Source organism: Mustela putorius, unplaced genomic scaffold (assembly GCF_011764305.1).
Source record: "Mustela putorius furo isolate JIRA1106 unplaced genomic scaffold, ASM1176430v1.1 tig00000228_pilon_pilon_pilon, whole genome shotgun sequence".
Taxonomy (NCBI): Eukaryota; Metazoa; Chordata; class Mammalia; order Carnivora; family Mustelidae; genus Mustela; species Mustela putorius.
In genome coordinates, this window is record NW_025421322.1 from 5,306,291 (window position 1) to 5,318,582 (window position 12,292).

The 12,292-nt window shown below is 39.2% G+C and overlaps 1 protein-coding gene across 1 annotated transcript in view; it reads right to left on the reverse strand.

Annotated features, from left to right (window-relative positions):
• SNX31 (sorting nexin 31) overlaps window positions 1-12,292 on the reverse strand; it is a 57,917-nt gene that overhangs the window by 4,672 nt on the left and 40,953 nt on the right. Inside the window, exons 11-12 of the mRNA XM_004768888.2 lie at window positions 6,882-6,995; window positions 3,913-3,990 (exon numbers count right to left, since the gene is read on the reverse strand). Coding sequence (XP_004768945.1) covers window positions 3,913-3,990; window positions 6,882-6,995 — 192 coding nt within the window. The remainder of the gene's footprint in view (window positions 1-3,912; window positions 3,991-6,881; window positions 6,996-12,292) is intronic.

A 12,292-nucleotide genomic window follows, 5' to 3' on the forward strand; every position in this document is an offset into this window, starting at 1 on the left:
GATGTTGGCGTAAACAGCTCAGAATGTTTCTCTCTCCTATTCTCCTTCCCCTTCCTCCCCTCTCTATGTTGAAATAAATAAAACAGAACCCACTATGGATGTTAAGCTATTTCTGATACCTGTTTCCTTGACTTACTCAAATAAGAGCTTTAAATATTTTATATACTAGGGGGAATAAAGTTGGGGGGAGGAAGTGAACAAATCCTTTTTTCATAACGCCGTATTCCTGTATACGCTTCTTCATCAACGGGTAGTTTCTTTTAATAACTACTTACTCTCACAGGGTAATTTCCACCTGGCTCTCTAAAATTCTGTCTACCTGCTATGCTCACACCATTCTCAAGTGGGTTGTGATGTACCTGTACTTTCTGTTTTCTAGATAGCACCAACTCTTCAAAGTCTGACATTCCCAGAAAACCAATTTAGAGATTCAGAATCACTTTTTAGTAAACCTAAGGAAAAAATATACAAACTAATAAAACAAACTAGGTATGGATTAATAAAAAATCTAAGTTGTTTTTCAATTCAGAAAATTAGTCACCATAGGAATAAGTTCCTATCTCTTGCATATATTCAGATTATGGTTCAATATACAAGATAATAATGATACACTTTCAGAAACTCATTAGGAACACATCTATTGCTTAAAATATATCTGCTTCCTTTTCTTAATGTCCTTTAAATTTCTTTCAATGGCAGAGATTGCTGGTAGCCCATCCTATTTTCCATTCTGCCCTTCTTTCTTAGTAATGCCACCCAAATTAATCTGGAGAGACAACATAACCTGTAAAAGACTACAGTTACCAAACTCCCTTGCAGGTAGATATAGGCCTGTGGTGTGACTAACTCCTGACCAATGAACTATAAGTTGAAATCTGTGGGATTTCAGGGACCCCTCCTCAAAGAAGAGAGATGAGCCATTCCTACTTTCCATTTATACTACTGCCTAGGGTGTGGATGTAATGACTGGAGCTCCAGCAGCCATATTCAAACATGAGGTAAAGCCACACACTAAAGGTCTCTAATGACATCATGGAGTCACTGTTCCAGCTCTAGACTGCCTACTTCTGGGTTTCTTTTAGATGAGAAAGATATAGACTTTTATTTTACCTAGGACACTTCTTCTGTCTTGTTTTGCTCTTCATTATATATAGCTAAACCTACTGGTAACAAATACACTTTATTTTCACATAAAATATTTCTTAAAATTCTGTTTTAGTTAAAAGGAGCAAATAATAACAAAATTTGTTGATTATAGGTTTTTGCGTAGGAGCACAGCTCTAAAAAGAATGTTACAATTTTTCCCCTTCTGGTTTGCAGTTAATACTGCCTTTAAAAGAATATAACATAATATTGTTGTATGTTCACATTTTTTTTAGTGCATTTGACTTCAAATCTTTTATTTATTTATTTATTTGACAGAGAGAAATCACAAGTAGATGGAGAGGCAGGCAGAGAGAGACAGAGGGAAGCAGGCTCCCTGCTGAGCAGAGAGCCTGATGCGGGACTCGATCCCAGCACCCTGAGATCGTGACCTGAGCCGAAGGCAGCGGCTTAACCCACTGAGCCACCCAGGTGCCCCTTGACTTCAAATTTTAATGATCTCTTCAGAAGGGTTCAAGTCTTATCATTGAAAGCAATGCGTATAGCTAAGTTAATTAAGTTAGCACTAAATTTCTTCTTTTAAAGCCTTCCTTCTTACTAGGATAAAATAGTACTATTTACTCTGCTTCTAGGAACTATCTGATTTATGGGGTTCATTTGGTTATAGTTTCCTCAATTTCTCTCCCCCCTCTCCAGATTCTTCCTGATTTTCAAAATCTTGGAATCTATTCTATCTTGCAAAATAGGATCTGGATCCTAGTCCATACAAGCCTTTAATAAGTGATACATGTCAGTTCAGATTTTCTGTTTACCTAGAAAATGAGTGGATGTCACAGTCACACATTTATATGGCTACTTAAAGTTCCACAAAATGACTTGTTCTGGTCAACTGTGCTTTGTGAGGAAACCCAGAACCCAGTATACATTCAAAGAACTGATCTGTCTGCAATTTTCACTTTCCAGGGTCTCATTCTACCCAGGGGTTTGTAGATGAAATTTCAGGTTGAAATATGGACTATCCCTATAATATCCCCTTGAAAACCCAATTTTCTTTTTTTTTTTTTTAATTAAGAAAAAATTTTTTTTAACTTATTTTAGAATAAGAGAGAGAGGGAGTGAGAGTGAGCAGGGGGGAGGGTCAGAGGGAGAGAATCTCAAGCAGATCCACCCCCACCAACTGCTGCTGAGTGCAGAGCCCAACGTGACACAGGGCTTGATCCCAGGACCCCCGAGATCATGACCTGAGCTGAAATGAAGAGTTAGATGCTTAACTGACTGAGCTACCCAGGTGCCTCAAAAACCCGATTTTCCAGAGGAAGGGTCTGAACTTTTCTTTCCAAGAACCAAAACAAGAAAGGGGGTAGAAAAGGAGCTTGTGGAACTAAAACTTGTGATTATTTGGATTAAGCCATGCAATGCTGACTGACATGCTGATTTCACTATCTGCCACAGGAAAGGATAGGTTTCAATTTGTGTGCAAATCTAAAGAATGTGGTTAGTGTTTTTTTTTTTTTAACTTTAAATAGGTCACTACCTTCTATTATTCAGCAAATGCTTTAGCTACTCATTGTACAAGTATTTCCTGCATCAAGTAGCTTACATTTTATTCAGCCACATTTGAGAGTACTTCTCTCTTTAATGGGGCTACTTCAGTTAACAACTTTTTCTTCTTCTTTTTTAATATATAATAATGGAAGCCTAAGGGGGTCCATCCTGCCTCAGAGGTTAGATTTTATGACTCTTTAAAAAAGACCATCCATGATTCTTTCATTGCTTGATTTGCTACTCTATGGTACACTTTGAATTGTTTGAATACCAAGGGGCAGTAAATTTTATTTTCCCTAGGAAAATATTTTCAATTCTAGAAGAAAGAGAAATAAGGATAAAATGCAACTATTTTCTCTAGTCCTTACTAGACTCAAAGTCTAGTAAAAAGCAGTGTTTAACAAAAGATGTCACCCATCCTCTTTATAAAGGATTCAATTTAAATGATAACATTAGGGAACATTTCCAAATGTTTCTGTTTCTGTTGCATTTTTAAGGATCAGTATAACATTCTGCTAAAAAAAAAAAAAAAAAAGTTTATACATGTCAACCAGGCATTAGTATTTTAAAAAAGCATTTGTATTTGTATTGGTATTAATAAAGTATTAGTATCAGTAATACTAAAGTATGAGTATTTGAATCATTTTTAAAATTCCAATTGTACTGTCTTATTCAGGATATGCTTATATCATGATGGTAACAAGACAAGTCGAAAAGTTTAAAATCTCAGTGTCTCTTTTTACAGTCTGCCGCAGCCCTCTCAATAAGAAACCAGGCCTTTATTGAAGAGATACAGACTAGAAAAAGCAAAGTTTAATTTTACACTGAGAACAATTTATGGCCTTAAGAAGTTCTTTTTCTCTATGGCTTCCTTTGACTGCTAATGGCATTCTAATTTGGCACAGTGGAAGCTTCAAAAAACTGTGAGTTCTTTCGAGAGATAGAAGTGTAGAGCTTATTTAAGTTCATTGCTGCTGTGTTTAAGACCCCTGTGGATCCTGACTTTATGATGTGGTTTTTATGGTAAATCTGGAATCTTCCATTTGGGGGAAAGCAGAGATACAAGAATAGAGAGCAATGGAAGGACACTTCTCTTGAAAAAATGGCTTGAATTCTAAAGACTGAGCTCTTTAGAGAAGGCAGAGGAGCTCACTTCTGGGAGGTTGGGTTCTATCCCAGAGAACCAGAATTCATCCCTGTAGGTTAATGTTGGCTGATGGTAGGAACTTAAAGTGAAAAAGATACACAGATAAGAGCACTTACCATTTCTGGATTCTCTGCAGCTAGCTTTACCATCTTTTCTGAGATCATCTTTTTCAAGCAGCTACTCAGCAAAAAAGCCTAAAGAACCCAGAAATAAAGAAATTGCTCAACTGAAGAGATCCTACCTTTCTTCCCTCCTCACATCACAAAGCAGATTTTGAACTCTGCTCTCCAACAGCACGCTTTTAAGAACTTAGATTTCATCTTTAATTTCCATAAATTTGTATAAGATGCAATTAACAAGTAGCCATACATTTCCTTAACTACATGGATGTACTTAAATTTTTAAAAAGACAGAGAATCATTACATTTCCTAATTTTTCCCCTTTTAAAATTTTCCCTCCTATTTTTTCACATTAATTTGTAAGCAGCTCAAATAACAAGCAACAAATAACAAAAAGTATTTACTATTGTAATCAAATCAATGAAGGATGGTTGATCTTACATTTAACTGTATACATTATTATTGAGAGACCTATTACTAGACATAAATAGTAACCTGTTTAAAAGGGTATATTAGCACCTTATGGCTTTTACTGAACTAAAAAAAAACCCTATTTTTCATCATGTTCTTATTTTTCAACCACCTTTAATCACTCACTTTTAAGACTGATGGTTGCTCCCAGTATCACCTGTGACTTCTTGTTGGCCCAGCGTTGTCAGTGTCAAGACCCACATTAGATATCTTGTCACACAAGAGCTGGGGTTTCCTTTTTCTAGGATCTTCACTCCACATGCCAATTTAAGTTTCCCTATGACTTCTCTACTTGCTCCCTTCCCATTAATCCTCTTTTTCCTTTGTCCTGTTCTCAATCCTTGGCTTGTACTTTTCTCTTTTGGCCCTACTAGAGTTTGAGACAAAGCTTAAAGCTTGAGGTGGCAGGCCCTTGGTACAAATTTATGTCCAAAGATGGTCACTGGCACTGAAGGGAGGGTGGTGATGGAGAGGAGGAGGAAGGAAAGAGAGAAAACCCAGGTTGGGATGGTAGCCAAAGTAGAGACTCTTGGGAGACAGGACATAGAAAGGAGAATTAGAGGGAGAATGGCTACATATGGGTAGCATCTCAAAGTCTTGCAGGACTGTGGAGCTTGACCAGAATTTAATTTATTTAAAGGGAGAAAAGGAGGTAGAAGAGAAGGAAGGCACTATTACCAATAAGGAAAAGAGTAAAAGAGTTGGTATTTATGTACAAAAACAAATTTTGATTTCCTGGTTTAGCTAAAAACTAACCCTGTTTATCTGTGCATATTTATAACCTACATAAAACCAGGGTACGAAAGAGTTAAACAACATACACTGAGTTGATAGAGCATGGAAGGGTGTTTAATAATACTTTTTAATAAAAGATGAGGACTGATTCCATATTGCATACAATGTGCACAGATATGTAGGTTAAGACTTGGCTATAAACCAGGTAAGATTTATTCAATATAGATGCAGTGAGCTATTGTTTAAAGGGTCTAGAAAATATTAGGATCCCAGCCCTCATTTGTATTTGCCAAGGCACACAAGCCACATTTCTGCCTTTTGCAGAAGTAGCTCTTGGGTGTGTATCAATAAACCCACACTCCAAAGGAAATAAGACCTTACTAGGAATCCTTTAAAAGAATGTTTATTGCCCTCTCTGTAGCGGCTTAAACTCAAACTTAAACTTGGTACAGACTAGATTAAAAGACCATAATAAAATTTAACTACTGCATTTAGCATTCTGGGCAAGGGAAGGCAATTTCATTGCCAAGATCTAGCTGCATCTCTCCAAGTGACTGCAAACCATCCTACCATTTCCCTAAGGATGTTTCATAACCAAGGTGAACCTGATGGCCTGTTTCTTTAACCTAGAATTTGGTTTTGCACTTCATGTTTTTTCAGAGGACCTTGGTATCTATCATCTTTTGATTGCAACTATACTAAAAGCAGAGAGTCTTGGGGAGCTTTCGCTACCTGAAACCAAAATGCTCCATGGAACTAGTGCGATCACCAACGACTTAAGTTGAATGAAATGTTGACGCAAAGATTACTTTGGTATTTTGGTTTCCTTTTAGAATGTTTGTAGTTTTGATTCCAATTTGAAATAGCTTGAGTTAGTTCATAATATTTTTCAGCTGAATTTGGTGTTCAGAAAATTAAGTTTTTTTAAAAAAAATTTATTCCAACTTCAGTTATAAAGTCATGGAAAACCTGCATAGTTTGTTGTCCAACAGTCTCTCCTCTCCTCACAGAACCTGGATTTTGTCTGAGACAAAGGGCCCAGCTCACACTTACTCTAGGGTGATCATGAATTCTGTTCTTTTTTGTTAGATACTTGATTCCCAGATTCCCTTGCAGCTAGGGATGGTCATGTGACTTACTTCTGGTCAGTGAGACATAATGGGAGGCCTATTGGGCTTTTGCCTTCCAGATAAAAGGGGTATCAATCATCTCTAGTATTCTTGTTAAGTGAGATGAAAATCTGTATTGTCTAAGTCAGAGGTCAATAAATCCAGCCCCTCACTTGTTTTTATACATTTTTATTGGCAAACAGCTATACCCATTTGTTCACACATTGTCTGTGGCTACTTTTGTGCTATAACAGAGTTCAGTAGTTGTAGCAGAGACCAGATGGACCCCAAAACTAAACTATTTACCATCTGGTCCTTTGAGAGGAAGTTCACCAACACTTTGTCTAAGCCACTATTAGTTGTGTCTCCTGTTATTTAGTAACTACATCTATTTCTAATTGACCTGAAGACTGTGGTGATTAGTAAAATGAAATCAAACAAAAAATAAACCAAAAAAACCCCACAAAACAAACAAACAAAAAATACCCAAACCAAAAATCAACAACCCAACAGTGTTACAGGCCAAAAAGGAGGATGTATAGCATATTCTAAGACCCTGCTCAGTTGGGTAAGAGTAATATGCTTTGTTCACCCCAGCAAGCAAGAGAGCATTTCAGCGCTGGTTCTCATACGCTGCCCTGAGAACTCACCTGCTTGGTGTAAATAACAAACCAGGGCCAGTGATTTTCTTCACTAAACTGAAATCGGAGCTCCAAGTTCTGGTTCAGAGTTCGCTGGGGTCCATCTGTATCCAGCAGAGTTCCCTACAGAGAAAAGAGATTATTTGATATCTGATAGAAATGGAAGCAGCTATTAACTGTTGGGCAAATACCAAAGCAAGTGATACCGTCACTATTGCCAGGAAGCTGTCAGTCTATGAGGGGCTGTGAAAGTAAGCCACACAGTTTGGTATGATAAATAGTATAAGGGAAGCAAATCCAGGTCTACGGAAGGAGGTAGGATTGACACCTGATCCAGACTCAGAGGGGTCAAGGCAGGCTTCCTGGAGGGAGGCGGTGATATCTAAGCAGCAGAAGTAGAAATTTTCCATGTTTGATGTTGTGGGGTTTTTTGGAGGAGGAGGTGGGTGCAGGCGCGGTGGGAAGTGGTTCTGGTAGAAGAAATAACAAGTGCAAGTGCACTGAGGCATGAAGGGACCTGGCACACTGGACACGTGACAAGAGACCGAGTGTGGCGGGCGGAAGCACAGGCTGCAAGGCAGGCAGGGTGGTGAGAGAAGAGGCTCACCTCAGAGAGGCAGTGTGGGGCCAGATCCTGAGTACTCTGGAGGAAGCAGATTTGACTTTTGCTATACAGCATCTATCCCTCTTTCTCTTAGTAATGGAGTCCCCTGTGCCCTTGGGAAAACGTCTCTCTTTCCCTGTGCCCATGTAGGTAGGGCTGTCAGGGAACGCTGCCCTCCTGGAGGCCAGGGCACATGACCCAAGTTCAGGCTAATTGGACAAATGCCTTCTATGCGCCTTCTTTGATTCCAGAGTGGAGAGATCCAAAGAGCATGTCCTGATAAAGAATTCCTTCTTTCCTAGAAACACTGAGCTCATTTTGTTCTTGACTTTCCTAAGCCTCTGCCTCTGCCTTCCTTGGAGTCACTGGATTATTCCATGCCTCTCTGATAAATCCCCTTTTTTCACTAGAGCCAGAAGTGTTGCTTTCTATTGCTGGCCACCAAAGAGCCCTAGCTGTTCGAGGTTTGATAAGCTAAGTTAAGAAGTCTGAACTTCATTTTGAGGGCAACAGGCATGCATTCACTGATTTTAAAAGCTGGATAACAACATGATTAGATTTATGTATTAGAAGCATTCATCTGACTGCATCAGGGTGAAAATGAACTGAAAAATAGCTGTTTTCAGATACTGAACCACATAGAATCCAGGACTATTAACCCGGGGAGAAGGAAAACAAATGAGGTGAGCCCCATAGCCATCTAGCTTACTGCTTGGAGTTTCCAGGAGGCAGTGGAGGGAAGGGGACCCCAAACAGAGCCCAGAGGTCTTGCTGAGTTGAGGAGAAAGGGATGAAAGTTTGAAGAAATTGAGTTTAGAATCGATGGGGCAGAGGATCACAGACAAGGGCTTTACATAGACTAAGAGCTCTAGAGAGCTCTCTTCAGACCTTCGGCTGAATAATGATCTTTGCAAGTGTGGGGAGAGCCCTCATACACTGCCAGGGGGTGTATAACATGGAGCAGACTGTTTGGAAAATAGTCTAGAAGTTTCTTACAAAGTGAAACATGGAATTACCAACATAGTCCCAGCAAGTCCACTCCCAATCATATACTCGAGAGAAATGAAAACCTATGTCCACACAAAAACTTGTACACAAACATTCATAGCAGCATAACTTATAACAACCAAAAGAGAGAAACGTTACTGAATAAACAAAATTTAGTATATCCATACAACATAATATTCTTTTTTTAAAGATTTTATTTATTTATTTGACAGACAGAGATCACAAGTAGGCAGAGAGGCAGGCAGAGAGAGAGAAGGAAGCAGGCTCCCCGCTGAGCAGAGAGCCCGATGTGGGACTCGATCCCAGGACCCTGAGATCATGACCTGAGCCGAAGGCAGCGGCCTAACCCACTGAGCCACCCAGGCGCCCCACAACATAATATTCTATGACCACGAAGAAGATAAGGTGTTGGTACATGCTATGATAAGAGTGGGCCTTAGAAACATTATACCAAGTAAAGGAAGCCAGTCACAAAGATCACATATGATTCCATTAATCATGAAATGCTCAGAATGGGTGCATCTATAAAGACAAGCAGATTAGTGGCTTCTTAGGGCTGATAGGTAGCTTACAGGCGTAAGCTAAGGGATATGGGACTTCTTTCTGAGGTGATGAAAGTATTCTAAAATTGATTGTGGTGTTGGATGTAAAACTCTGTGAATGGAATAAATGCCCCTGAATTCACTTTATATAAGTGAATTGCATGGTATGTGAATTATATCTTGATAAAGCTGTTACAAAGGAAGGGAATGACTGTGTATGTAGTACTGGGGGAGGGATAGACACATGCATCATGGAACAGACTAGAGAATCCAGAAATAAATCCACACAAATGTGCCCAGCTGATATCTGACAAAGGTGCAAAAGCAAGTCAGTTAAAGGACAGGCTTTGCAACAAATGGTTCGGAGCTAGTGGACTTCCACAGGCAAAAAAGGGAATGTCATTCTGAGTTTCACACCCTAGATGAAAACTAACTCAGAATGAGTCATGGACTTAAATGTATGACCTATAACTGTAAAACTTTTAGGAAAAAACTCTAAGAAAAAAATCTTCAGGATCCAGAGTTTGGCAAAGAGTTCTCCACTCAACACTAAAAGCCACAATCTATAAAAGAAAAAACTGATGAATTAAAATTCATCGAAATTAACTTTTCCTCTGCATAAGATCTTGTTGAGAGGATGAAAAACTACAGAGTTAAGAGAAAATACTTGCAAACTACATATCCAATCAAAGACTAGTAACTAGAATATATGAAGTGCTCTCAAAACAATAGTGAAAAATGAAAAACAAAAAACAAATAAACAAAAAAACCTCCAACATGGGGCGCCTGGATGGCTCAGTGGGTTAAAGCCTCTGCTTTCAGCTCAGGTCATGATCCCAGAGTCCTGGGATGGAGCCCTGCATCGGGCTCTCTGCTTAGCAGGGAGCCTGCTTCCTCCTTTTTCTCTCTCTCTCTCTGCCTGCCTCTCTACCTTATTGTGATCTCTATCTGTCAAATAAATAAATAAATAAAATCTTTAAAAAAAAAAAACCCCAGGGCGCCTGGGTGGCTCAGTGGGTTAAGCCGCTGCCTTCGGCTCAGGTCATGATCTCAGGGTCCTGGGATCGAGTCCCGCATTGGGCTCTCTGCTCAGCAGGGAGCCTGCTTCCCTCTCTCTCTCTCTCTGTCTGCCTCTCCATCTACTTGTGATTTCTCTCTATCAAATGAATAAATAAAATCTTAAAAAAAAAAAAACCCAAACTCAACAATCAATTAGAAAATAGGCAAAAGATATGGAAGAAAACATCTCACAAAAGAAGATATGCAGATAGCAAATGGGCACATGAAAAGATGGTCAGCATGATTAGCTAGGAGGGGGATGCAAATTAAAATCACAATGAAATACCATTCCACACTTAGGCAAATGGCTAAACTAAAAAACAGTGACAATACCAAATGCTGTTGAGGCTGCAGAGAAACTCCATCAGTCATGATCCATCACTGGTGGAAATGGAAATTAGCACAGCCACTCTTGAAAACCGTTTGGCAGTTTCTTAAAAAACTAAGGATGCAACTTGCATATTGCATATTGCCTTTATTTATTTATTTATCTATTTATTTAAAGATTTTTATTTATTTATTTGACAGACAGAGATCACAAGTAAGCAGAGAGGCAGGCAGAGAGAGGGGGAGGCAGGCTCCATGCTGAGCAGAGAGCCCGATGTGGGGCTTGATCCCAGGACCCTGAGATCATGACCTGAGCTGAAGGCAGAGGCTAACCCACCGAGCCACCCAGATACCCCAAAAGAATCAACTGTTTAAAAGCAAAAATAATTATAATGCAGCATGAGGCTTATATTTGTGGAAATATGGCAATAACTATCACAAAAAGGAAAATAGAAATACAATGTTGTTATGCGTTTTGTGATGTGGTATAATAATTAAAAGTGGAATGTAATAAGTTTAAGTATACAAGAATAATGTATACAAGTATACATTATACAAGTCTACAAGTCTTATATACTTGTATACAAGTATACAAGTCTAATGTAACAATAAATGAAAAGGTAGAGCTAAAAAATGGTGTAAATAAAGTTTTTTTCATAATCATAAAATAATCAAATCATGAAATAATCAAAAGAAGGCAGGAAAAGAGGGGGAAAGCTGATAAACCTCAAAGAAATAGACAAACCCACAATTAGGTCTGAAGGTTTTAACATTCCTCTTCTCTCAGCAACAAGTAGAAAATATACAAGAAATATACAAGAAAATATACAAATATACAAGGATACTGGAGATCTGAACACTGTCAACTGCTTGACTTAATACTTCTAGAATATTCCATCCAACTGTGGCAGGATACACATTCTTTTCAAGTACACATGGAACATTTACCAAGAGAGACCAGATCTGGGGCCATAAAACAAGTTCCCATAAATTTAAAAGACTAAAATCATAGGCTGATCACGTCAAGATTGCCGGTTCGGCGTTTAGCAGGTGGTTGAAGTCCTATATGCCAAAATGGGGAACACAGAGGGGGAAGATCCCTAGGATGGGCAGGAGAGGGCAAGGATGTCTGTGCGACACCTAGTGTCGATGCCTAGGAGGCATTAGGAAATATTGGACCTTTCCATAGGGATGTAGGCAATTGATTTCAGAGAATACAAAGTAGAAAGATGGAAATGGAACCCCAGGTTAATGAGGGCTTCAGAAATGCTCAGAGGAAGAGGCAGCTCACAAAAACAGGGGAGGAGGGAGAGGGAATTTTGAGAAGCAAGAAATGGTTGACAACACCAAGTGCCACAAATAGGCCTAGTATTGTCCCAGCTAAAAAAAAACCCCCTTGGATTCTGCAGATTTAGCAACTGGGGATTACAGTTGCTCTGAGTTTGTCCTCTCCTAGTTAACCTCAGTTTCCCGTGTAAAGGGGATAATCCCACTTAGCTCACTGAGTTATTGCAAGAATTTAATTAAATAATAGATGTGGCAGTACTCAGAACAGCATCTGACCCAAAGGAGGCACTCCAGTATATCTGATCAGAGGGTTTTCTCTGGGAGGAGATGGCAATGTAGGTATGATTGAAAGGGATCCTTAAGAAGAGCTCTACTGGTCAGCGTCTCGTTTGTAAGGGTAGAGATCTTGTCAGTCCTGAGTCTGTGTTAGGAATTCCACTAACAGCAGCCATTGTTTCTCTATGCTTCTCGTACTATAGCCAGCCTTCAAGCAGTAGAGAAGCCTGTCACAGCAAAGTGGGAAGGTGGGTGTCTCTATTGCTATAGATGGGACATTTGAACCAGATGATAGACAGCTTTGACCGTCAGGTGAT